The sequence below is a fragment of the Phascolarctos cinereus genome, unplaced genomic scaffold (assembly GCF_003287225.1).
Source record: "Phascolarctos cinereus isolate Bilbo 61053 unplaced genomic scaffold, phaCin_HiC Scaffold_8;HRSCAF=390, whole genome shotgun sequence".
Lineage (NCBI taxonomy): Eukaryota > Metazoa > Chordata > Mammalia > Diprotodontia > Phascolarctidae > Phascolarctos > Phascolarctos cinereus.
The window spans coordinates 4,736,253-4,762,364 of NW_027556291.1; the positions used below are offsets into that span (position 1 = coordinate 4,736,253).

Consider the following 26,112-nt stretch of genomic DNA (forward strand, 5'->3'; position numbering starts at 1 on the left):
GCTTTGCACCTATTTACCTGCGTCTTGTCTCCCTGTGAGACTGGGAGCTCCTAGAGGGCAGGGACTGTCTTGTGCCTCTTTCGGTATCCCCGGGCACTTGGCACAGCTAGATGCTTCGTAAATGTTAACTTCCTTACCCACAGAACCCCATGGAGGAGACCCTGTCCAGCTTACCCCAACTAGACACTAAGTGCCCAGGGCCCCGTACACATGCTTTTGCCCCTGTGAATTGCCTACCTTTCTCCTAGCAGGAGGAGGGCAGATTACTAATTGCTCTTCTGTTCCCAGATCATCAGCCCCCAGACTCCCAGTTGCTGGGAACACATTTGAGAGGCGCCTGTCCATCCCTCTTGACCTTGCCTCAGATGGCATTTATGGGTATTTTCCTTCTCTCCCAGGATACTCCTGGCCTTGCCCCAGGGACTGGGCCTGTGCTCTAGCTAGACCACACTATATCCCCAATTCAAATCACCTGTCTGCCTTCCTTCCCCTTGGGCAGGGTTTATGGGCCCCAAGCCTTACCTGATCTCCCAGCTGGAACGAGGACAGATGCTGTGGACTCTGGATCTTCAGGGGACAGAGACCATTGAGGCCAGGAGAGGCACTTGGCCAGGTGAGCAGGGACCTAGAACCAAAGGCAGGTGCCAGTACTCGCTGCTCCTGAGGTCTTTACCTCAGTCCCCTTGTCTCTTTTTCCCTTTTCTTCCTCCTTATCACCTCCTCTGACTTGGTCGTTCCTGTTGAATCTGGGCTCTGCCACTTACTTCCCATGTGGCCTTGGGCAAATCACTGAACCTCTTGGACTTCGATTTTCCCAGCAGTAAAAGGAAAGGATTCCACAAGATGACCTCTGAGGTCCCTTCCAGCCTTAAAGCCTGTTGTCCTATGACCCTTGTCCAAGTCCTGGCTCCTGCTGTGTGACCTTGGGCAAGTCACTGAACCTATCTGATCCTCAACTGTAAAATGGGAATTATCATTACTGATGATTGCTGTGGAGTGATAAGTCCTTTTACTTTGACACTCCTCCCCCAGCTCCTCATTTCTGAGCTCACCTTTCCTCCCTCCTTTCCCACCTAAATTGGAAAGGCGTCCATTTCCCAGTGGAAAATTGGGAAAGCCATATACTTCTCTCCACATACTTGCCCCTTACGTACACCGGCCCAGGAATCTCGATGACATGCATTCCTTTTCTTTGTCATTTCAGATGGCAGGCCTGAGAGCAAAGAGTCTATGCCAAAGCCAGGCATTCCCCAAGATGGGATTTCACAAGGACGGTTGTTTACCCAGGGCCAACAGGACAACATGAACAGGACCACCTCCAGGCATGTGGCTGGTGCTCTTAGGCCAATCTCCATAGCCAGATGTCAACCAGAAAATCTTGTCTTGGAAAACAAATGTCAAGAAGCAGAGCCTGCCAGAGAGGGTGGCCTGAGTGGGGAGGCCCAGAATTGCAATATTAGGCAAAAGTCAGAGCCTCCCAGAAATCAGACTGTCCCTCATGGAGAGAAGTCCTATGAATGTGATGAGTGTGGGAAAGCCTTCAGGTGGAAATCAGTGCTCGTCCTCCACCTTCGAATTCACAGTGGAGAGAAGCCTTATGTGTGTAATGAATGCGGGAAAGCCTTCAGTCGGAGCTCAGATCTGACTAATCATAAGAGAATCCATAGAGGAGAGAAGCCTTATGAATGTAATGTGTGTGGGAAAACTTTCACGTGGAGCTCGAACCTTATTAACCACAAGAGAATCCACAGTGGAGAGAGGCCTTATGAATGTAATATATGTGGGAAATCTTTCACTCAGGGCTCAATCCTAATAAAACACCACAGGATTCACAGTGGAGAGAAGCCCTATGAATGTCATGAATGTGGGAAAGCTTTCAGCCAAAAAGGGAACCTTCTTAATCATCAGAAAATTCACACCAGAAAAATCATTGTTGTGAGCCCTCTGCGCATAATAAACATGGGCAATCTGTGAATAGAGCTGCTAGCTTTGTTCCACTCGGTCAGGATACTGACAAACAGACCAGATAAAAGAGTCCTCCCATGGGTGCTAGGGCACAAATCCAGGGGAAACACCTTAGAGGCCAAGAAGTAACTGCAGTCTCCTCTTTTTATATCTCTTGGTCTAGGAAAGATCTCAGTTAATTTATTCTGATAAATGTCCTTCCCTTCTTCAAGTTGGAACTCTGTGCCTTTATTCCGGATTGCCTTTGTTGCACTCAGCCCCAGAGCTAATTAGGTCTCAGGCCAAAAGGATAGGTCTGGATATATCACGTATGTCTCAGCAAGCCTGGTTTTCCTCCCAAATGTACATGAATTGGCCCCAATCTTTTGCTTACAAGGATCCATTAGGGAAGGCAAAGAAGGAAATGTTTTCTCTTTGTTATTTAGCATTCCAATGCATAATAAGCCCCTTGCCTTCCCAGGCCTTCATTTCCTCATCTACAAATGGAGATAACAGTATTTCCCCTAGTTGCCTCACAGGGCTGTGCTTAGGAAGGTGCCTTGCAAACCTTAAAGTGGTAGAGAAATGGGAGTGGGGAAGTTGTTTTTCTTTAAGTTGTGTTTTTTTTTTATTAAGTCTCCTTCCTACCCACTCCTACTATTGGGGAAACAAGAACAAAACCCTCGTAACCAATATGCATAGTCAAGCAAAATATACCAGTGATTGCCGCAAACTGTCCTGTCTCCTTCTGAATGTCTCCAGAGGTGGGCAGCCGGCTTCGTCATGGGGCCTCTGGAATGCTGCTTGGTTAGTGTGCAGAGCAGAGTGTCTGACTCTTTCAAAGTTCTTTGTCTTTACAGTATTGTCGTTATTGTAGAAATTGTCCTCTTTGTTCTGCTCACTTCACTCTGCAATCAGTTCATAAGGTCTTCCTAGGTTTCTCCAAAACCATCCTTTGTCATTTCCTACAGTATAATAATAGAACAGTATTAATAATTAGAGATCATTTAGTCCAAACCTGTGAAAATGAAGGCCCATGGAAGGGAAGTGACTGGCCCAGGAACATTAGGGAACCACTGAGATGATTGGAGCAGAGAAGGAAAAGATCAGATTGATGCCTAAGGAAGAGAAATCCCTGTTTTTCCATTCAACAAGTATTCCTTGCTTGCCTCCTGCTGGGCCCTGATGAGACACAGTCAGAAATCAGATAGGGTCTCTCTCCTCAGTGAGCTCACAGTCTAGGCAGGGGAGATAGGGTACAGATACAAGTGTGCTTGCCCCCTACCTGAGTGAGAAATCCCTCCCCTTCTGCAGTCAAGAATCCCTTTAATCTGGAGCCCACAGCTGCTCCCCAGGTGTGTGCCTAGCAAAAAAAGTCCTGTTCCCAGAAGGCCCAGTTGGAGCATTTCTTCCAAAGTAGGAGTATGGTGACTGTTTCTGCATCCCCCTATTGCTTAGCGTGAGAGGGAGCCCGCTTACAGAAAGAGTCAAAGAGAAAGCCTGATCTCATTCACAGCCCCTTTTTTCATTGTCCCAGGTGGAATCACATTCATAAGCCACAATCTATTTGGCCATTTCCCAATTCAGGGGCACTCCCTCAGTTTCAAATTCTTTGCTATCACAAAAAAAGAGCTGCTGTAAATGTCTGTGTACAGACAGGTTCCTTTCCTCTTTGTTCTCTTTGGAGTATAGCTCTAGTGGTGGTATCACTGGGTCAATAAAGGGCATGTGAAGTAACTGTTGGTGGTGCAGGGGATAGTGTTGGACCTGGAGTCAGGAAAGACCTGAGTTCGAATCCTGTCCTAGAGTCTTACTAACTGTATTGCCAAGTCACTCAGCCTCAGTTTCCTCATCAAGAAAACGACTTCCCAGGCTTGTGAGGGTTGCTTGCAAAGTGCCTTATAAACCCTGAAGCCCAAGAAATGCTAGTTAGGATTGATACTTTGGGCACACTCCAAATTGCTTTCCAGAATGGCTGGACCAGCTCATAGCTTCACCAGCAGTGCGACTATATGCCTGTTTGTTTGCCAGCAACCCCTCACGGCACCCTGTTTGCCTCAGTTTCCTCATCTGTAAAATGAGCTGGAGAAGGAAATGGCAAACCACTCCAGTATCTCTGTTAAGAAAACCCCAAATGGGGTCATGAAGAGTTGGACACAACTGAAACAAGTGAACAACAACAAAAAACCCTGCAACATTGACCACTTTGGTCCTCTGTCATCTTTGCCAATGTCAGAGCAGTTTCCAAGGCGACCGAGGGGCATGAGGAACGCTCCGCCCTCTCAGTAAACCTGGCTGGGCGGGGACAGCCGAGGGAGCACCACCGAGACGCTAGGCCTCCGCGCCTGCCTAGAGCGGCACCGGAAGTTCCCCCACGAAGGCGGAAAGGCAGGCTTACGGCAGGTAGGGATTCGGAAGTACTTCCGGTAGCGCCGCTGCTTTTCCGGGTTTGGGGTGAGTGTGAGCGTATGAAGCGCCGGGACAGGTTCCATCTCTCCCCGCCTCGCCCCTTCCAGGGATCTGAGTCTCCTGGGGTGGCAGGGGATGATGCCCGGAGCTCTCCAGGGTCTGGCTCGGGCTCCCCCATCCCTCTCCGTCCTTCCTGTCCCCTCCGGGGCCCCGTAGCGCCTCCCAGGCGCGCCTGCGCAGATGCGCTCTGGTCCACCTATCCGGGCCTTAACCTGCGCTGGCCTGCGGGCGAGTCCTGAGAGCCCCACGAGATGGAGGTTGGGGTTATAACTGTTGGCGAGGCCAGCTGTAGGCCCCGAGCCGCAGCCCCAGCGGCCACACGGGAGGCCAGCGCCCCGCTCTGGTGCTTCGTGAACGCTCATTCCTCCAAAGCTTGCCTATTCCCCCCTCCCCCCCCCCCGTTATGGTTGGAGGGCAGGAAGCCCGCGGCCTTCTGAGCCTCTATGCTCACCTCCGGAAAGTGTTACAGCCGGCTAAGATGCCTTTGTTCATCTCGTCAGCTGACAGTACGGAGCTGGACACGGGGAGACAGACCAAGCCGTCCTTGCCCGGAAGGACCTTACGGGGATGGCCACGGGAAGGCAGTATGGACGGGTGTATATACGTGTGTGAACACACGCACCCATGGAAAATGCGTACAAGGCAGAAGTAAACTGGGGGGAGCCTGGGGGAGCAGAAAAGGCCTCTAGAAGAAGGGATGCTTGAGCTTTTGCCTTAAACCAGGGCTTCTAGGAAGCACACGTGAAGAGGGAAGGCGTTCTGATCATGGGGACAGCCATGTCAAAGGCACGAAGAAAGGAGATGGAGTGTTGGGTGTGCAGAGCATCTAGGAGGCCTCCACTGTGTACCAGGGCTGGAGAGGTAGGGGTGGCCCCGTGCTAGATAGCGTTAAATGTCCACCAGGGGAGTGTGGAGTGCATCTGAGCCATCCTGACTCAAAGGTCTTCCCTACTTCATCCTGCACTCCACAGGTCTACCATGGCCCCCTCTCCTCCCCTGGCTCTCTGTTACTCCCACGGTCAAATTTTTTTTTGTAAAAAAGCTACTTTTGGCATTGACAACCTTTCACAACGTGACCCCTTCCTACCTTTCCGGTTTTTCTTTTTTTAACACTTTACTCTGCACTACAGATTCTATAATCCAGTCACATTGGCCTACTTCCTATTCCTCACCTGTCATGCACCATTTCCAGCCTCTGTGCCTTTGGCTGTCTCCCCTACCTAGAATGTTCTCTCCTCTCCTCTCCCTTCTTCTAAGACTAGTCTTGGCCCAAACATCTGTGACCTCAGTGCTAAATAGTTTTAAACAAGTAATTACAACAAAATGTATTAAACGGGTTTTGTTTTTAAAGCTGCTGACTTCCTACCCTTCCTTAGGAGGCTTTTCCTGCCCCTCCCTCCCCAGCTGCTGGTGCCTTCACTTTGAGATGATCTTTCATTCACTTGTCAGAAGAGATTATCCAAGGAGAGAAGGTGGTCAACAGAACCAAATGTCAGTGCAGCACAGAGGTTGAGGAAGATGAAGACCAAGGGGAAAAAAAGGAGATGGGACAATTGAGAGATCATTGTGAACTTTGAAGAAAACAGTTTCCTTCCAGTGATGTTGGTCTGTTGAAGGATTTTTAAAGATGGAGGAGGCAGGGCATATTTGAAGGCAGTAAGGAGGGAATGGTAGATAGGGGAGAGGTTGAAGATGTGAGAAGGGACAGTGATTGAAGATGCAATGTGTTGGAGAAGGTAGGAGGGGGCGGGATTACTATGGAAAGGAGTTTGAACTTTACTTGGAAAGATCATAGCATTTAAAGATAGGAAGGAACATAGAGACTGTTTAGTTCAAAACCCCTATTTTTCAGAAGTGAAAATGAAGGCCCATGGAAGGGAAGTGACTGGCCCAGGAACATTAGGGAACCACTGAGATGATTGGAGCAGAGAAGGAAAAGATCAGATTGATGCCTAAGGAAGAGAAATCCCTGTTTTTCCATTCAACAAGTATTCCTTGCTTGCCTCCTGCTGGGCCCTGATGAGACACAGTCAGAAATCAGATAGGGTCTCTCTCCTCAGTGAGCTCACAGTCTAGGCAGGGGAGATAGGGTACAGATACAAGTGTGCTTGCCCCCTACCTGAGTGAGAAATCCCTCTCTTCTGCAGTCAAGGATCCCTTTAATCTGGAGCCCACAGCTGCTCCCCAGGTGTGTGCCTAGCAAAAAAAGTCCTGTTCCCAGAAGGCCCAGTTGGAGCATTTCTTCCAAAGTAGAAGTATGGTGACTGTTTCTGCATCCCCCCCATTGCCTAGCATGAGAGGGAGCCCGCTTACAGAAGGAGTCAAAGAGGGGCAGCTAGGTGGTGCAGTGAACAGAGCTCTGGCCTTGAAGTCAGGAGGACCTGAATTCAAATCCAGCCTCAGACACTTAGGACTTACTAGCTGTGTGACCCTGGGCAAGTCATTTAACCCCAATGGCCTCACCAAAAAACAAAAAAGAAAAAAAAATGGAGTCAAAGAGAAAGCCTGATCTCATTCACAGCCCCTTTCTCCTCCTTTAGTGCCACCCATTGCCCCAGATGGAATCATCACTCCAGAGAACTGCTGCCCAGGTGAGCCATTGCCCCCTCCTCCTGATCCCTGCTCCCCATGAGCTTAGCTCTTTGTCCCTAGCATGCCCCCCCTGAGGCCTTAGCTCATCCTGCCTTGTACCGGACTCAAGGTACTCTGTTTCTTTGGTGTCTCCGTGTGATGGAATCGAGAAGGCCTGGGCCTCAGTCATGCTTTATCCACTTAGTCATTAGTAAGTCACCTCACCTCTCAAGGCCTGTAAAATGAGGGGGCTGAACTTAGTGACATTGCAGCCCTAAATGGCTGATTCTAGGACCAAACCCAGGCTCATCTCGCAGATCAGGGCATCAAACTAGATGGCGTGTGAGGGGGTCCCATATTCCTGTTACTTTGTTTGTGTGATGCTGGACAAGTAACTCCCTCTGCTTTCCTCAACTATGAAATTCCTATTATACATGTCTACATAGCTGAGCTGGCCTGGAGAGGGGCAGTGGGAGAAAGGTATGAGCAGAATGCTTGGGAAACTTTAAAGGCCTTCACACTGAATGCTATGGATGCAAGTTCAAGAATCTAGCTAAAAGCTCTTTAGAGAAAAAGTGAGTTGTTACAATGATGATGATGATATAATTATGTGATTGGTATAACATGATATCGTCATGAAAATAACAAATTTTTCATAGTGTTTGAAGGGCTCCAAAGTGCTCTGCATAGAATATTAAGAGATTGTGGGGTGAAGTTCGGGCCTTGGAGTCAGGATGACCTCAGGGGTTTCAATCCCACCTCTGACTACTTGGGCAGATTACTTTCCCTTTCTGGGCCTCTTTTCCTCCTCTGCTACTTTGGGTTGTTGTGTGGTTCAGATGGGATCATGGTGGTAAAGTCTTTGTTCTGGTACTTGTCTGTTGATGACTGTGATAACTCTGTGGGTGACTGGGTGCCACTGTGAGTTTGGAATGGCCTGGGTAGCCTCCGTTAGATAGATTCTGTTTCTTCCACGTAGCAGATGCCAAACTGGGGCCCCGAGAAGCTGACTTGGTAAGTGAGGTGCTCCTTCTGCTATGGCCCTGAAATCCTCTGGGGCCCCGCCTTCTTGCTGCTCTGCCATCGGTCCCAGGGCAGACCCAGGGGATTATCCCCAGGCCAGTAAGACACTCTTGTTTCAGGGCTCAGTGACATTCGAAGATGTGGCTGTGTATTTTACCCCAGAAGAATGGAGGCAGCTGGATCCCACTGAGAGGTCCCTCTATGCCAAGGTGATGCTGGAGAATTTCTGCAATGTGGCTTCACTGGGTAAGCAGCCCGCCTCCAGAAATCCAGGCTCTGTGTCTTGGCTTCCTCATTCGGCCACGGCAACAAATGTAAGAACAAAACTAAGTAGCTACAGTGTGTGAGAAATTAGATGTACAGAGTGAAGCAAATTTACAGGATTGATGCACTCTTCCATCTATTGACCCCTGCGCCCGCTAAATGGCCTCGTGAGTTGTCATGGCTGAAAATCCATCCAGTAATGAGCCTCTCCACATTTAACTATGCTGGTCCTCCGAGGAAAGACACGTCAGACTTGGGGAGACCCGACAAAGTTTACAGTCCACTGAGCGCCCAGGATCACCTCCCCACTACAATGATGTATTAGACAAGGACTCTAGTGGAGAAGGTTTATCATCATCATCATCATTTGCTGGGGTTCCCAAACAGAGAGCCACTGCAAATGTTTATTAATCTGTAAATTGTTTACCAATTCTTTGAAAGATCTAGGCATAAAACACAATCCTCACCCACAAATAGTTTACAGTCTAATAATAGAGATAATAATGATAAGTTAACATGTCTAACAGCCAGACACTGTGCTAAGCACTTTACAATGATTATCTCACGTAATTTTCAAAACAACAACCCTTGGAGGTAGATGCTATGATGAGCATCATGTTACAGGTGAGGAAATTGAGGCCAAAAACGGTTAAGTGACTTGCCCAGGGTCACACAGCTGTTGGTAAGTGTCTGAGGCCAGATTTGAGCTCTGATCATCCTGCCTCTAGGCGGGGCACTCTGTGCACCACCTCCAGCTGCTTCCATAAAGATAAGACACAAAACGATCACTGCACTGAACATGATCTGGGAGCAAGCTCTTCTCTCAGGACCAGCCTACCTAAATTCTGAGAAATTATTTATTTTTTTATTATCCAGTTAAATACAACCTACCTGTATTGGGGGTTGGGGGTGGTAATTGAATAAGAAAGTGCCAGAGGAGGGAGAAGGGCCTGATGTAGTAGGAAGAACGCTAGGCTGAGCCTGAAGAATGCTGGAGGCTCAGACTCCCATGCTGCTCTCTGTTTCTGACAGGTGTGGCCTTGGATAGGTGCTTCACTGGTAGACTCTCTCAGGCCCCTTTCAGCTCTGATATTCTGCCATGCTTATCATGCTGGGACCAAAAGAATGAGGTGATACAATCGGTGTCAAAAAGCACTAGGCCCTTTTATTGAAGTTTAAGTGAAGGCCAGAGGCACTGTGGAGCAGTATTTCGTTTGGCTGTTTTTAGTTTATGATTCATGTCCTTTGCTGGCTTATACACTGGGACCGTTGTGTCAAACTCACTGGCCAGATTCAGCTGGAGTGAACCAGATTAAAATGCAATTGGCAAATATTTGATAAAATAAGTAAAAATACAATAAGACTTCCTCTCTGGGCTCCAGACATTCTCTCTGGCTGTCCCTCAGGCCACTCTCCTTTCTCCACTCAGCCTTCTGACCTCTTTGGCTTCCTTTAAGTCCTAACTAAAATCCCCCTTTCTACAAGAAACCTTCCCCAAACCCCTCTTAAATCCAGTGTCTTCCCTCTGTTAGTTATTTCCTATTTATCCTGTCTAGAGCTCTCTGGATAGATGTGTTTGGCTATTGTCTCCCTGGTTAGATTGTTAGCCCCCTGAGGGCAGGGACCATCTTTTCCTTTTTGTATCGCCAGCACTTAGCCCATGCCTAGAACACAATAGGTGCTTAATAATTGTTGATTGATTGATGTTAATTTGTGGTTTTCTAAGTCAATATTTGGGCAGCCCACAAGGCTCCTGTGTCTGAGTTTGGCAGCGCTACACTGGGGTATTGGTCTTATAAATTGGTGTTGGACACTGGAGGTTTTCTAGTTTAGATTATCTCACGTACAGAAGTTTCCAGATATTGGGGGGAGTGAAGGAGAAGAGGGAGGTTTCCAGAGTACAGGCAGATCAGAAAGGAAGGGATCCCAGCCAGGAGGAAGGGACATCGTCAGAGAACAGACAGCCTGTGGAAGAGAGAAAGACTAGGCCAGGAAAAGCCGTGTTTTATTTTGTCTTCTCCCTCTGGCTGTGGGGAAGGCTTCCCTGAAGGCTAAATGAGAGTCAAAGAGGCCAAGAGGTTGGGGCATAGAGAGCCAGGGCAGGGAGAGGAGAAAGCTCCAGGGACAGTGCCTCAGTCACCTTTGCTGGAGCACCGGGAGCAGAGGTCTGGAAAGGTAACTTAGACCTAGTGTTTCCAGTTTCCCTTTGGGCAAAAGCATGTCCTGTTTCTGCTGCTTCTTTTCCCACATGAGGAGGCTGGACCGGACTAGTCTCGACAAAGCATTTTTGTCACGCTGCCCCGTGAATGGTTTTCCCCATCCATAGAACTTTCCTTAGAGTCTCTACCTATACGCTGTCCCTAGGGATTCCCATGCTTGAGCTAGAGAGCAGACCCAGAGAGAGGGCCTTTGAGATCGCCTCATCTAATCACTTAGTTCTATAGATGAGGAAATTGAGGCCAGGGAAGGGAAGATATTTATTTATTTAATTTTTAATTTTTTTTTTTCCATATGCTTTTGAGTTGAAAATTTTTCTCCCTTTTCCTCCCCCCCACCCTCCCCAAGACGGCGCACAATCTGACATAGGCTTTACATTTACATACCCATTAAACATATTTTCACATTAGTGAAGTTGTAAGTAAAAATTAAAACCAATGGGAGGAACCATCAGAAAGGAAACAAAACTCAACAGAAGGTAAAAATAAGTGATAGCGATTCGACTTCCATAGTTCTTTCTTTGGATGTGGACAGCATTTTCCATCCCGAGACCTCTGGAGATGTCTTCGATCCTCGTAATGCTGAGAAGGGTTCAGTTTAACAGTCTTAGTCATTGCATAATGTGGCTGTTATTGTGTACAAAGTCTTATTGGTTCTGCTCACTTCACTCAGCATCAGACCATACAAGTCTTTCCAGGTTTTTCTGAAGTCAGCCTGTTCATCATTTCTTATAGCACAATAGTATTTCATTACATTCATGTACCACAAAGTCCTCTTGGAAGGTAAGATATTTACCCAAGATCATGTAGACAGTTAATAATAGTGCTGGGATTCAAACTAAGGTCCCCTGGTGTGAAACCATTGTTTTCTTTCCACTACTTTGTTCTCCCTTCACACCCCTTTATATCCTAGTTAGTGGGAACATACCTGTGAGTAGCTTGCCTTCCACCCTGGGCCTCTGACATGATGCTGTCCCTTCTCCCCACCCCCATCCCCAGGACATCTGTGGCCCAGCCCAAATGACAGTCTCTACCCTTGTTTCCAATCAGGAGGACTTCCACTTTTCAAACCCGAGCTGATCTGCCAGCTGGAGCAAGGAAAAGCGCCATGGGTTTTGGATCCTCTGGGTGGCCCTGAGAGCAGCAGCAGAAAAGCCTGCTCAGGTGAGTGTGACGAAGGCCATGCAGGCAGATGAGGCTCAGAGAGAAGAGCAGCGAGAAAGGGTGAGAGTCTGGGCTGCGGAAGCACTGAGGGCAGAGGGGAAAGAAAGACGTCCTGCCAGGGCACAGGCTGCTCCACAGATGGCCTTGGAGGTGCCTCCCAGCTTGGAACTTCTCCAAAGTTCTGTCATGAAATCGAAGGAACAGGAAATCCCTTGGAGCCAAGAGCATTAGCCCTTCCGTTGGAGCTTGACAGTCAGACGTGGGGAGGGGGCTTGACAGTCAGACGTGGGGAGGGGGCAGAGATCGGAAGAAAAGCCCAGAAAGGGAGGTTGAGGGTTGGCCTGTGTCAGCAAGCAAGCTGCAAACAGAAATGATGAGTAAGAAGCAGCACCGTTCACATTTGGCACAGAGTACAGTACCGGAGTCATTGCCCCTCCCCCATCGCTCATGGTGAAACGGAGGCTCAGGAAGGTAAAAACGAGCACCTCCATCTTTGGTCTGCACCTGTGTACCTCCCTGTTAGGAAATGTCAGGGAGATGGGTGCTTGAATGCTGACCAAGTGGCCTGGGAAAGTCCCTGTGTTGTTACCCTCATTTTACAGAAGAGAAAACTGAGGCCCTGAGTGAGGAAGGGCCTTGGCTCTCACACAATCTTGGGACCTCAGAGGCTTGAGCAGGGTCCACTGCACAAGGTCCACCCAATGTTCTTCCAGACTCAATGTGGGGAACTTCCATGATGGGTAAACTGCTATCTCCTGAGGCACCGCCTGTCATTGCAGGAAGTTGTCTAATTTGTGCACATCCAAGTCTGCCTCCCTGTAAGTCGCACCCATCATTCGTTGTTCTGCCTTTGGGGGGCCAAGCTGAGGCTTTCCCCAGAAGCGACTGGTGTCTCCTCTCCCTCTGTGCTCATTAGCCCTTCCCCTTTTTATTTCATCCTTTCCTTGGGGCCTTCCCACTGGAAGGGAGGGACTGCCCCAGGCAGGCCTCGGGATTGCCACCTTTTCATTCCTGCTCTTGTTTTCTTCCTTTCTTTGTTTGAATGATACCTTTTGTTTTCACATCACAGTGGTATCTGGGTATACTCCCCTCACTCCCATATTAAACTTCCCTTATAACTGAAAAACTGTAAGCCATATGAACTGCCTCTGACAGTGTATGCAATGTGGACCTGGGCCTTTCTGGAGGGAGAGTATAGCAGAGTGGGGCAGGAGACTTCTGCTGGCCTGAGGTTTCCTTGTCAGTAAAACAGAGATGACGTTAATCCTTACATGACCTGGTAGGAGTAACGTGCTTTACAAACCTTGATACACCGCCTAAACGTGGCCTCAGTGTGGGAAGGCAGGTGACATGGGATTTCTTTGTCATTTCAGGTGACGAAGCTGCAAGAAGATGGTCTTTTCCAAAGCAAGACATTTCCGAAGACAGGGACTCACCTGGTAAGTTATGCACAGGACTTCCACGGGCCGTTCTCCCTGACTTAGGAGAAACCCTTGAGTACAAACCTACAAACGTAGATGTGCAGCAGAAAAAGCCTCCCCAAGAGAGATCCAGACTCTCCCCTTCCCAGAAGAGAAGTTTCCATTGTGGGACAGTTGATCTCAGGACAGTAGCCAGCACAGAAGGACCTCCTAAAAATGATATGTGTAAGAGAACTTTAAAGCTAGTAACCCAAGAGAGAGAACCTATGGGAAAGAGACTGCAGAGAAGGGAGTCTCAGACTTTTAGTATGAAAAGGTGTTCAGAGATTCCTGTAAATCAGAGGATTCCTGTGGGAGAAAGGTCTTATACATGTAGAGAATGTGGGAAAGCTTTTGGTAAGCGTTCCAATCTCATTCACCATCAGAGAATTCATAGTGGAGAGAAACCCTTTGAATGCAATGAATGTGGCAAAGCCTTCAGCCGCTTCTCAGTGCTCACTGAACATTACAGAATTCATAGTGGAGAGAAACCCTATGAATGCAAAGAATGTGGCAAAGCCTTCAGTCGGAGCTCCATCCTCAGTAAGCACCAGAGGATCCACAGTGGAGAGAAGCCCTATGGATGCAGTGAATGTGGGAAGGCCTTTAGTTGTAGCTCAGTCCTTACTGACCATCAGCGAATTCACAGTGGAGAGAAGCCCTATGAATGCACTGCGTGTGGCAAAGCTTTTAACCGAGTTTCTATCCTTACTAAACACAAGAGGATCCACAGTGGAGAGAAGCCCTATGGATGCAGTGTATGCGGGAAGGCCTTTAGGGGAAGCTCAGACCTCGTTCAGCATCAGAAGGTCCACAGTGTGGAGAAACCGTACGTGTGTGCTGAATGTGGCAGAGCCTTTCAGTGGACGGCAGACCTCAGCCAGCATCAACGAATCCACAGTGGAGAGATTCTCTATGAATGTAACGCGTGTGGGAAGGGATTCAGGTGGAATTCAGCCCTTGTCCAGCATCAGATAATTCACAGTGGAGAGAAACCCTACAACTGTCATATTTGTGGCAAGGCTTTTAGCCGCAGCTCAAACCTCATTCAGCACCAGAGGATCCACAGTGGAGAGAAGCCCTATGATTGCAGCGAATGTGGGAAGGCCTTCAGCCAAAGCTCCAATCTTATTCAGCATCAGAAAATTCACACCAGGAAGTAGTTGACTAAGCATAATAAATGTGGGAAAGCTGTGAATCTAACTTATGATTGTGTTCCATTGAAAGATTCCACAGTGAAATTGTGAAACTTTGGTGGCGGGACTCAGGGATCAGTACCTTGTCATCCCTTAAGGAAAGGCCAGTTTAATTCATTTTAAGTAATTCCATTTGTACTGTGGAAAGAATCTTACTGTTGGAGTTAGGAAAACTGGGTTCAAATCCTGATTCTGCAGTGTATTAGCTGGGTGCCTGTCTCTTTGAGCCTCAGGCTTGTCATCTGTCAAATGGGGTTAATGATACTTACAGAGTCTGTGGAAGTGAAGTGATATATGTAAAGTGCTTTGTGACCCTTAAAGTGCTATGTTCCTGGTAGCTATTCTTTGTGTTGTAATTATACTTCAAGCCTTAATTGATTAACAAGGATTTCTTAAGCACCTATTACTTGCTGGGCACAAGAGTTCTGACTGCTGCAGTGGGGACTCTCCATTGACACAATTTGGTTGGAACCAACATACGTATTTCTCTTTTGCTCTCTGTCTCCTCCCCACCCAACAAGCTCTCATTTTTGTCCCATTTTGGAAGGTTATAAAGCACGTAATGCAAGAGTTGTTGCCTCCATGTTACAGATGAGGAAACTGAACCCGAGGGAGGGGAAGCTGCTTGGGGTCAGTCACACGGTAAGTGAGAAAACCAGGGCTTGGAGCCAGATGGTCAAATGCAGTGCTCCCACGCTCTCCCACAGTGCCTCCGGGAGGTCCTCATGGGCACAGTTTCTGGCCTGTGGTCACATTTCCGAAGGTGGTCTTGGACATTGCCAACCTCCAAACCCTTGGCCCTTCCTGGGCACCCTGTGTCTTTCTGCTTTCCAATCCATCCCCATAACAAATGAAGCCCCTTCTAACTCCGAGCCAGTTCCATTTCTAGGTAGCTTTAATCACAACAACTTCCCTTTGAAATCAGAACTTCTTCCCATCATTCCTACTTCTTCCCTGTGCAAGCCCCTCCCCCATGTATCTGAAGGCCACAGGCACAACCCTCCTAAGCATTCCCTTCTCCATTTCCCCCACCTGATCCCTCTCTGTCATGTCTGCAGTTCTTTCCTTCCCCAGTCACCCTCCTCTGTGGGCTACCCAAGTAGTCATTGGGACCGTGGCCAGACTTTTGTTCATGTGATCTGAGATTTGATTCACAGGATCACAAAATGGACAGCTGGAAAGGGCCTGAGAATTGAATTAGTGCCCCCAATTTCCTCTCCCTCTCAACCATACAATTTTACTTAGAAGGAAATGGGTCCAGAGAAGAATGTTGATTTTAAGACACAGTGTTGTAATTGGCAACAGAACCATGAGGTCCAATTCAGGCACTCTGGACGTCACATGCTGGGCTCTTTCCAGTACACTTCACTGTCTTTCCAGTTCCATTCTGGACAGGTATTTATTAAGCACCTACAGCGTTCAGGCCACTGCACTGGACACTAGAGGCAGAAACAAAATGAAAAAGGACCTTGTACTTTACAGAGGTCTACCCCACCAATTAGTAGGTGCACGAAGAAAGGCATTTTTCCTCACTAGGACAAGATTCTTACCTTGAGGGCTATAGACTCCCAACTATGGACTGATTTCAGGGGAAGTATGAACTTGGATGGGGGAAAAAACATGATAGCTGTATTTTTCAACAACCTTTCGCCTCATTAGTAATGCTGTGTTTTATTTGATGCATTTAAAAACATTCTGAAAAGGGGTCAGTGGGCTACACCAGCCTGTCAGAAGAGCACGCGCACACATGAACATGCACACGCACATACTTCAGACCGGAATTAACATTTAATAATAGCCAGGCACTGTGCTAAGCACTTTGCAAATAGCTCATTTGATCCTCACAACAACCCTGGGACGGAGGTGCTATTATTATCCCTATTTTACAGTTGAGGAAACTGAGGCAGACAGAGGTTAAGTCTCTTGTACATGTAAGTGTCTGAGGTTTGAGTTCCTGACTCCAGACCTAGTGCTGCCATCCATCTCCAAGAACCCTTGGAGGTGGCACACAGGCCCCAAAATGTTGATGTGAAGGGGTGGCATCACTGTTCTATGGTTGTGCTGTGCCCTCCAGTTACCCATTGTACACCTAGAAGTCATGTCAGAATGATCCCCCCACCCCCTCCTTTCATTGAACATCTGATGCCTTTGCACTAGCCTGGCTTGGGGGGAGGGGGGACTTGGCTTCCACCTCTGAAAAAAGCCCCTTCCAGCTCTAACATTCTATCTTTCTCCTGTAAAATCAGGGCTTTGGCCCAGCTGTTGTTTAAAGGTCCCTTTAACTCTAGTCCTAATCCCCTGCCCTGTTCGGGCCGGTTTCTTCCTTTGTAAAATGAGGGGGTGGAGTTGATGTTTCCTCCAATCCCTGTGGTCCTAGGCCCTCAGTTTCCCCATGTGTACCACAGATGGTTTTGACTCTGTGCTCCCTAGCTTTCTCCAGGCTCTGACGGCCCAGAGATCTGAATCCAGCTCCTAAAACTAGGCCCTTCGCTTCCACTCAAGCAGCAGTTAATCAGGTGCCTATTCTAGGCCAGGAAACCACCGAGATGTAAAAGACCTCCAGGGCGTCCTAGAGCAGCTGCGAAAGCGCCTGCGCGCCCTTCTGGGAAGGAAAGGACCGGAAGTAGGTGTCGGACCAGGGGGAGGCTGAGTTGGAGAGCGGGGAGTACTTCCTGCTGGTGCGCCGAAGTCCCAAGAGCCGCTGTAGAGGCTGGTGCGCATTGGGCACGATAGGGGGAGTTGCAGCTCTGGAGCGTCGAGCCGGGCCTGGAACCAGAACCAGTTCCGTGTCAAAGGGGAGGGAGAGGCCTTGTCGGCCTAGCACTGCGCATGCGCCCGCCGCCAGGCTGGTTCCCCATCTGTTACCTTTCTGCTTGGCTGTTTCTGTCTGTGTCTCTTCGTATTTCTCTCTCCGTATTTCGATCTCCCTTCTTCTCCATCCACATTTTTGACGTTATCTCTCGCAGGGTGTTGTTTCCTCTTGAGAGAAAGCGATGGAAATACAATGGAAAGAACTTTGCATGTAGAGCCTTTGCATGTCGAGTCCTGGGTTCGAATTTAGACAGTACTCCCTACTAGGCCAAGCCAGCATCTGAAAGACATTGCTGATAATGAGTTTGAATTAACTTTCTCCTCAATCTTGTTCAGCCCCAACCCAGGTGGGGAAGCCCATTGTGTTCTGCTCAGGTTTAGGGGTGGGTGTGGGAATTGGATTGCCCTGACCCTCCTTACAATAGGTTCACCTCATAGTAATATACATTCTGTCTCATTAGTTGTTAACCAATCAGAGCTGATGGCCGTTGTCAGGAATACATGCTCTTCCAAGGGCATATTCAGTGGGTTGAGGAGAAGAGGGTCTTTGGCATGCCAAAGTGTCACTGACTCCTTTTATTAATTATATTGTGTGCTACAGCTGCCCAAAAATAACACTCAGAGATTTTCTAGGTATAAAGTGAAAGATTTATTACGTTCTCGCGAGAAGCAGGCGTCTGCTTCCTCCCTGGAACAAAGGCCAGGACAAAGGTTATATAGCCCTAACACGGAGACACCCACCCACCACTGGCTTTGAATTCCCATTGGACAGGAGTTCCAGCCTTACAATCTAAAACGCGAAGATCTCCCCCAGAAACAAGGAATCTCATTATAACGCTACCAATCCTAGCTATTTTATCCTTTTTAGTAATTAGCCATTACCTAATGCTGATGTAACTAGGAACCTGAAACTTAGGCCTATTCAGTCTAGTGTAACCAACCTTGAGTTTGTAACAGTCTAAGAAATTGCTACACTCAGTCCATCCGAGAGATCTCACATTGTTTACATTGTTTCACTCAGTTAAAAAAACCAGAGTCTCGACAACAGTTTGCAAAAGGAGAGATCTCTTCCTTGACTTTCTCGAGAAAGTGCTGCCTCAGCTGCCCCGAGAGTTCGAGTGTTCTTTGTTCAAGGCAAGACTACATAGACCCCAACGTAGCAGCCCCCCCAACCCCCTTCCCGCTGGCTCATTGACTGAGCCTCAGGTATACAATCTATTTGTGTAAAACCCAGCAACAGAGAGAACAAAGAGGTGGAGAAATTATGCTAGCACGGTCCCCTTTTCAGGGCCTCACAGTTTCAGAAAGTCTTTTACCCGAGGTCATACACCCAGCTAGAGGACGAGATAGACAGGATGCTCCCATGGCTCAGGAATTTCTGCTAGCACTAGCCAAGAGTAGGAGAGGGAGAAGGCTAGGGGTCCTCACTTAGTGTGGGTACACATGTACCACTCAAAAGCAACAGTACCAGAACCATTAGCAGGAACTAATGACCCTTTGAGGAGGCTTCACTTCCGAGAGATCATCCCTCACACAAAGACTGGAACACACCTTTCTACCAAGACAGAATTTTAGCATGCTATACTCAAATAATTCCGTGCTGCAAAGTTATTAGTATAGTTTCTGTTTGGTAAATGTTCTAACTTGATTAAATATTGTCAATCTCAAATTCTAACAGGCATGTCTCCAAAAAGTTTCCCATCTCTTTCTTATCTCAATGAGATTTAAAAAAACAAAAATCCTCCTCAAACATCTCTTTCCCAAACTCCAAACCCTCTATTCACAGGGACTCCAATTTTCTTTCCATTTCCACCCAGACTTACTTAAACCTTCTCCCTTTTCCCTTACCCTGGACTTTGAGTAAAGTCTTATAAACTTCAAAACTGCCCCTTTCTTGTGAACCTCTATGCAATACTACACTTTACCTTTGCACTTTTCTTTATTACCATCTAATCTTCATGTTCCACTCATATCCCAGCTTCACACTCCACTGAATCTCTCCTGTACAAATTTTCTTATACTGTTGTGGTGTAAGAGGTTGAGAGGTTGTGACCCCTCAAAGACCGGAGTACAGGATGGGTCATCTGGAATGAATTCACAGACTCAAGCATTCTTCAAGGTGGCAAAGATTTATTGTTACGCTTTTCAGCGGGCAAGGATTCTTAAGGATTCCTGCAAGAGACTGAGAATGCAGCTAGGGTTTATATGGAAAAGAGCATGGGAAAGAAACACCAGGAACACTGATGAGGTAATCCAAAGGTGCAGGTGTCTTTGGGGATTATGAATGGGAAAATACAGGGAGTATATTGGACAGGAAGGGGAATGGATCTTTGAAGTCTGGTAAGAGGAAGAGTTCTTGGGCCAGTCAAGGACACCCCTCTCCCTCTGTCTTCATGAGAAAATGCTCTGCAACAGAGGAAAGCTTTCTCACAACTAAAGAATTGGGAGGCTTCCAGATACAGGATCTGAGGGCTGGGGCCTGAGAAGCCCAGATAAGGGTCGTGCTGAAGCCTATGTATGAATAACTGGTAGGCACAGTGTCCTTGGGCTGGGGAGTGGTTGTCAGAGGCAGTGTTTCTGGGACTTGGAAGGAATTGGGGTCCAAGTACAAGCACAAGCACCCAAGCACCCCATCAATACTGTACCAATTAATTGCAAAACTTTTACATTTCAAGTCTCATAGTCCATTTCAATTTCTTTTAGCTGACTTTGCTTCTTTTTTTTTTATTTATATACTTATTTATTAGGAAGTGTGACATGAGGAAGACTGTGATAAGGGGAAAGGGAGAAAATTAAAGTCCTGGAAGTCTTTTTTTTTAATTGAAATTTTTTTTCTTTTATTAATTTATTTTGATTTATCAACAATCACTTCCATATGCTTTTGAGTTTAAAATTTTTCTCCCCCTTCCTCCCCACCATCCTCCCCAAGACAGCACACAATCTGATAGATAGGCTATACATTTACATTCCTATTAAACATATTTTCGCATTAGTGATGTTGTAAGTAAAAATTAAAACCAACAGGAGGAACCATCAGAAAGAGGAAACAAAACTCAACAGAAGAGGGAAAAAAATAGCAATTCAACTTCCATAGTTCTTTCTTTGGATGTGGATAGCATTTTCCATCATGAGGCCTCTGGAGATGTCTTAGATCCTTGTATTGCTGGGAAGGGTTAAGTTTATCAATATTAGCCATTGCACAACGTGGCTGTTATTCTGACTTTGCTTCTAATTTATGTAAACCAGGGGTGGGGAACCTGCAGCCTTGAGGCCACTTGTGGCCTTGTAGATCCTTAAGTTTACAGAACAAATTTGGATTCAGTCACAAGGCCACATGGCCTCAGGTTCCCCACTCCGGAAAACAATGAAGTTCTGTTAGAATCATTGGCAGAAGAAAATGCAGTGGTAAGGTAAAAGATCCTTCTAGGATTAAATTTTCACCGATAAGGCCTAAAGTCTGTAGACAGCAAACATTTTTTCTTTGCTTTAAGGCTTTCTTAGGCCCTCCAAGGGAAAGAGTGGTTAAAAAAAAAGTCAATTGCTGTTTGCATGGAATCTTAGTCCTAGAAAGCTGCAAACCTCTTCCTTTCCCCACATAAAAAAATCCACTGATATATTTTATCATTTACAAAATCATTCAAACAATAATTTGGAAATTTGCAGTAAAGATATTACATTTCAGTTACAAAGTTAGTTTCTAATGAGTTTACAATACCATACATTTCTGCAAACTAGGGAAAAGATTTCTTTTCTTTCTTATCTGTCTTCATCTCTGCTATCTCAAGCTGGTCAGGGTTGAGATGTAGAAGAGACAGTCTTGGGGTTTTTCCTTATCTCCCTTGCAAGTGTGATCAGGCGGTCAGCAGAAGCGAGTCCCTGCTTAGCATCCGAATTGGAGCACAGCACAGAGAGGCTGGCAAGCTGTTTTAGGTACGTTGTTGTTCTGGTGTCTGACTCTTCATGACCCCATGGACCTTATTGCCCATGGGCGTTTCTCAGCAGAGATACTGGAGTGGTTTGCCATTTTCTTCTCCAGTGGATTAAGGCAAACCTGTTAAGTGACTTGCCCAGGGTCACACAGCTAGCAAGTGTCTGAGGCTGCATTTGAACTGAGGTCTTCCTGACTCCAGGCCCAGAGCTCTATCCACTGAGCTATCTGCCCAATATTAATTAACTGAAGGTCATGCAAGATTTTATTTTTTTTTTATGACCATCTCCTATGATCCAGGCCACAGAGAAGAGGCTAATACCAAATAAGTGGCATCAGTATAAGCTTTGCCCTCATTCAAATCTCCCTAAAGTTGCTCCAGTTCATTGCTCTCCCCACTTTTCTTGGGAAGAGTTAGGGGAGCGTATTATGCCTGCAGCTGGGGGCAGGACCCAAGCTCCCACGGGCATAAGGAGGTTGGGCTTTCTGTTATCAAAGCCTGTAGAAATGAGAATCAAAACCAACGGTTGGGCAGCCTGTTTTTCAATTTTGGGGCAGAACTTTTGATTCTCAGGATCTTCCCAAACGTGTCCATAAGATATTTGGTAAAGTATTAGTTTTCTACAGCCAATCTAAAGCCAGGCAGAGTGTTAAAGTCAAAGGATCCTTCTCAGGACCAAGGACATCTACCCCTTCACTTGGGAATTTTGGGGGAGTTTTGCGGAAGCTGCAGACAACACACCAAGGCCAGCAGATGACACAGAAAAAGTTTAGAAACTCAGAGATGCATAAAATATATGTATAGTGTTTTATAATAAAATGTTTTATCTTTTAATGCCATAATAATTCAGACTCCTGTGGTAAGAAAGGAGAGTAAAGAGGGGCAGCTAGGTGGCGCAGTGGATAGAGCACTGGCCCTGGAGTCAGGAGGACCTGAGTTCAAATTTGACCTCAGACACATAACACTCACTAGCAGTGTGACCCTGGGCAAGTCACTTAGCCCCAATTGCTTCACCCAAAGGCAAAAACCCAGCAGGTCTTCTTGTGAAATCCAGGGCACTTTCTGTTTCAGTTTATTATTTTTTCCCCATTAACAAGCACTTTCTTTCCCTTTTCCTCTCAATTGAACAAAAAAAACCTGTATCCTTCATTCTGTACCTTAAGTCCGTTGTCTCTCTCAGAGGGTAAGTAGTATCCTTCACCCACCGCCTGGAATTGTGGGTCCATCAGAATTCTAAAGTCTTTTATTTATTTTTTTTTAATTTGCAGCTGACATGAACCTAGGAGGCGTAACTAATACTTTGTCCTGGTCCTGCTCACTCCACTGTCCGTCAGTTCATAGAGGTCTTCTTGGTTTTCTCTGGAAAGTCCTAGCAGGAGTAGCCCTATGATAGATGTTCCTTCTGGGAACTGAGTTGGCCTTTCAGTGTTTTTCAGGGCCCAGAGATTCAGTCTGGTAACAGGAGAATAGATGTCAATGAAAAGAAAGAAACATCAAGGCTTCTTATTGAAGTATATTTGAGGATATTAATTTCATGTCTCTAAGAAGTGGGAATGGAAATTTGGAGCTGGAGTAGATGAGACATAAGACCAGAGGGCTGAGTTCAAGCAAGGTTAGGGGTAGACCTCATTTATCCCAACCCCCTAGTTTTATAGTTGAGGAAAGAGGCCTGGAGCTAGATTGTTACCCGCCACCAGATAGTGCACAGAACAGAAAGGTGCGAAATAAGACGTGAAGACATTGGCCAGGTGGAGCAGAAAAACTGACTCAGTTTATTTTTCTGAGGGTACAGGATATATAGAGAAAATCCATCCTAACTTCAAAGAGTCCTACCCGTGAGACACTCCCCAAAACATCTGCTAAGGACGTCATAACATACATTTCCTCCTTATCAGAGTTCCTAGATAGGGTTGTAAATTCCAAGGCTTTTTCCTGGCGCCTGTATAGAGCAGTGAATATGTAAATCTAAGGTTCAAAGAGTGAGAAGGAATGTCTCAGGAGCCTCCTAACAGGGAGAGATTTGGAGAGCCCTGCTTCTTCATTATTGAGCCCTTTGGGTTAAAGCCTGGCAAAGGTCAAACTCTGTCCTGGATCTTAAACCCATATCAGACTCTTAAGAGCAGCCCTCAACAGCAGATATCATGGTCAAAAGTCATACAGGCCACAAGTAGCCGAGTCAGCCTGGACTCCCCTCTCTCTCAGCCCCCATATCCAAGCTGTGGCCAAGGCCCATCGATCTCACCTTTGCAGTGTCTCTCAGATATGCCCCCCTTCTCTTCTCCGACACTGCTCCCACCCTGGGGTAGGCCCTCTTCATCTCATACCTGGAATACCTGCCTGCAGTCTCTCCCCATGCCAATCTATCAGCCACCAAAATGACCTACCTAAAGTGCAGGTCTGACTACATCACCCTCCTACTCAATCAACTCTAGTGGAAAATAAAAAATGCTCGCTATTGGACGTTCAAAGACCTTCATAACCTGCCCCCTCCTCTCTTTCCAGTCTTCTTATGCCTTACTTCCCACTATGGACTCTGTGATCCAATGACTCTGGCCTGCCAGCTGTTCCATCTCTTGGCTCTGGGCATTCTCTCTGCCTGTCCCCCAGGCCTGAAATACTGTCTCTTGACTCCCCTGGCTTCCTTTAAGTCCCAGCTAAGATCCCATTTTCTATAAGGAAGCCTCTCTTCCAGCGCTTCTTAATTCCAGGGCCTTCCTTCTCTTATTTCCTACTTATCCTGTATTCTTGTTTCTACATAGTTGTTTGCTTGTCCTCTCCCCATTAAATTTCGAGCTCCTTGAGGGCAGACACTGGTTTTTTGCCTCTCTTTGTATCCCCAGTGCTTAGCACAGTGTCTGGCACATAGTAGGAGCTTAACAAATGTTTGTTGACTGACTGACCAACTGTTCCTTGAATTCAGAGTTCTAGCTCAAATCTCCATGTGTTTTCACAGACTCTCCCTTGTGCCTGGAATACATTTCCACCTCTTGGACCCCTGGGCACCTAGGGTGTTGTAAGTGGACAGAATTCTGGGCCTTAAATTAGGAAGACCCAGTTCAAATCCGTTTTCAGACAGATACTAGCTGTTTGACTCTAGACAAATCACTTCACCCTCTTTGTCTCAGTTTCCTCACCTGTAAAATAAGAATAATAATAATAGCACCTGCCTCCCAAGGTTGTTGAGAAGATCAAATTAGAGAATAATTGGAAAACACTTAGCACAATGCCTGGCACTATAGAACTGTTAGCTGCTGTCATTACTAGTACTGCTGCTGCTGCTCCTTGCTGTTTGGGAAAGCCTTTCCTGATTCCTTCAGGTGTGAGTATTTTCTCCCTTCTCAAATTGTCTTGCATTGACATTGTCTCCCCCTTCCACAGTATATAAATTCCTTCAGAATGGACATTTTTTCCCATTTTGTCTCCATCCTTCTGTCTCATTTATAGTAAGTGCTTAGCCAGCACTTGACTTCAGTAGAGTGAGACAGTGTATACTGGATTTGGAGTCATAATCAGCTGACGCGCTTATGGCTTGCCCCTCTGCCCCACTGGAGGACCAAGTCCAAATGCTGGCCTTGGCTCTGGGTATCTGTGTCACATTGGGCCTCATTATCCCCAGAAGTGGCTTGGACTAAGGGCAATCCCGATGCTAAATCTCACCTAATACCATGGTTATTAATTATTGGAAAGATTGGGTAAGTAGTAGAAAGGGGATTCGCTCGGTTCAGCAGGAAGGCAGAAACAGTGGACCCAGGCTCTCTCCCACCGAGCTGGGTTTTAAGGAACAGGCCAGGTGACTTCACGGAAGCCTTTGCATCATCTAGCCCTCCCCCCCCTTCAGTAAGTTCCAATAAGAAGCAGGTAATGATGCGGAGGGAAGAAAGCAGGACCACAAGTATGTACACCGTGACTACGATGATGGAAATGAAAAAACTAAAGACATCAGGAAAAGGCAGCTAATGGTTCTGGGGAGCAGTCAATGAAACACTTCGCTGCATACGATGCCGCAAACAAGGCTGCATTGGTTTTGCCGTGTGTGTGTGTGTGTGTGTGTGTGTGTGTGTGTGTGTGTGTGTGTGTGTGTGTGTGTGTGTGTGTGTGTGTGTGTGTGTGTGTGTGTGTGTGTGCGCGCGCCCGCGCGCGCGGTCCTGAGGTTGGTAACGGGAGGATTGGACGAGGCTCGCCTCAGTTTGCCCACATGTAACTAAGGTAAAACTGGTGGGGGGGGGCGGGGTGACAAAAGCGGGTGTCCTCAGGGATCTATGAATGCGCAGGCTTGGGGACAGCAGGGAAACGGCAGCTCGAACGAAGATGATTCCGCCCCGGGGGGGTGGGGTCCGCCGTTACCGGAAGTCCCACCTCCTCACCCTGCCCCATCCGCCGACCGGAAGGGAGAGGCTAGTGTGGCCACGCGTAAGAGTCAGAGGCAGCTCTCCAGTCCCAAGCACCGTACACCCAGAAGGAAGCTGCCTCTGCGCAGTCGCAACGGCCCCACCCCTGCGCAGTCGCGCGAGCGCGCACCAACGAGACTCGAACTCCTCCCGGCTAGCCTAGAGCGGCCCCGCCGGAAGTGCTCCTTTCTCTTCCACCGGAAGTTCTTGGCGCCGCTCTTTTCGGGGCTCCAGCGCTTTGCCGGGCCGCGTGTGGCCTGGGTCTGGAATCTGAGCGGGCAGGCGTGTGGGAGCCCCTGCTCCCAGTGCTCCGGTGGGCTGACTTCTGGCTCTCCTCGATCTCCTGCTTCTCTTACGACATTAATTTCCCCCTCTGTAAAATGACAGTATAACACTAGGTGGTCTTTTCTGGAGACCCTGGGTTCTAGGCCAGATTACCTGGCTCTTTGATCGGACAAGATCTCTGTGCCTCAGGTCAAGTTAGGATATAGAAAATGAGACACGGGGCAGCTAGGTGGCATAGTGGATAGAGCACCAGCTCTGGAGTCAGGAAGACCTGAGTTCAAATGCGGCCTCAGACACATACTACTCACTAGCTGTGTGACCCTAGGCAAGTCACTTAATCCCAATTGCCTCACCCCAAAAAAAAAAAAAGAATCTGAGACACGCTGAGTCAC

At 47.3% G+C, this 26,112-nt stretch overlaps 1 protein-coding gene across 1 annotated transcript in view; it reads left to right on the top strand.

The window, feature by feature from the left end:
• LOC110203442 (uncharacterized) overlaps positions 1-14,877 on the top strand; it is a 28,988-nt gene extending 14,111 nt beyond the window's left edge. Inside the window, exons 5-13 of the mRNA XM_078147906.1 lie at positions 500-613; positions 1,205-1,970; positions 4,181-4,641; positions 4,827-5,017; positions 5,146-5,274; positions 6,954-7,004; positions 8,127-8,253; positions 11,538-11,651; positions 13,025-14,877. Of these exons, the coding sequence (XP_078004032.1) occupies positions 500-613; positions 1,205-1,970; positions 4,181-4,641; positions 4,827-5,017; positions 5,146-5,274; positions 6,954-7,004; positions 8,127-8,253; positions 11,538-11,651; positions 13,025-14,274 (3,203 nt within the window). The 3' untranslated portion in view covers positions 14,275-14,877. The remainder of the gene's footprint in view (positions 1-499; positions 614-1,204; positions 1,971-4,180; positions 4,642-4,826; positions 5,018-5,145; positions 5,275-6,953; positions 7,005-8,126; positions 8,254-11,537; positions 11,652-13,024) is intronic.
• Positions 14,878-26,112: the final 11,235 nt, after the last annotated feature.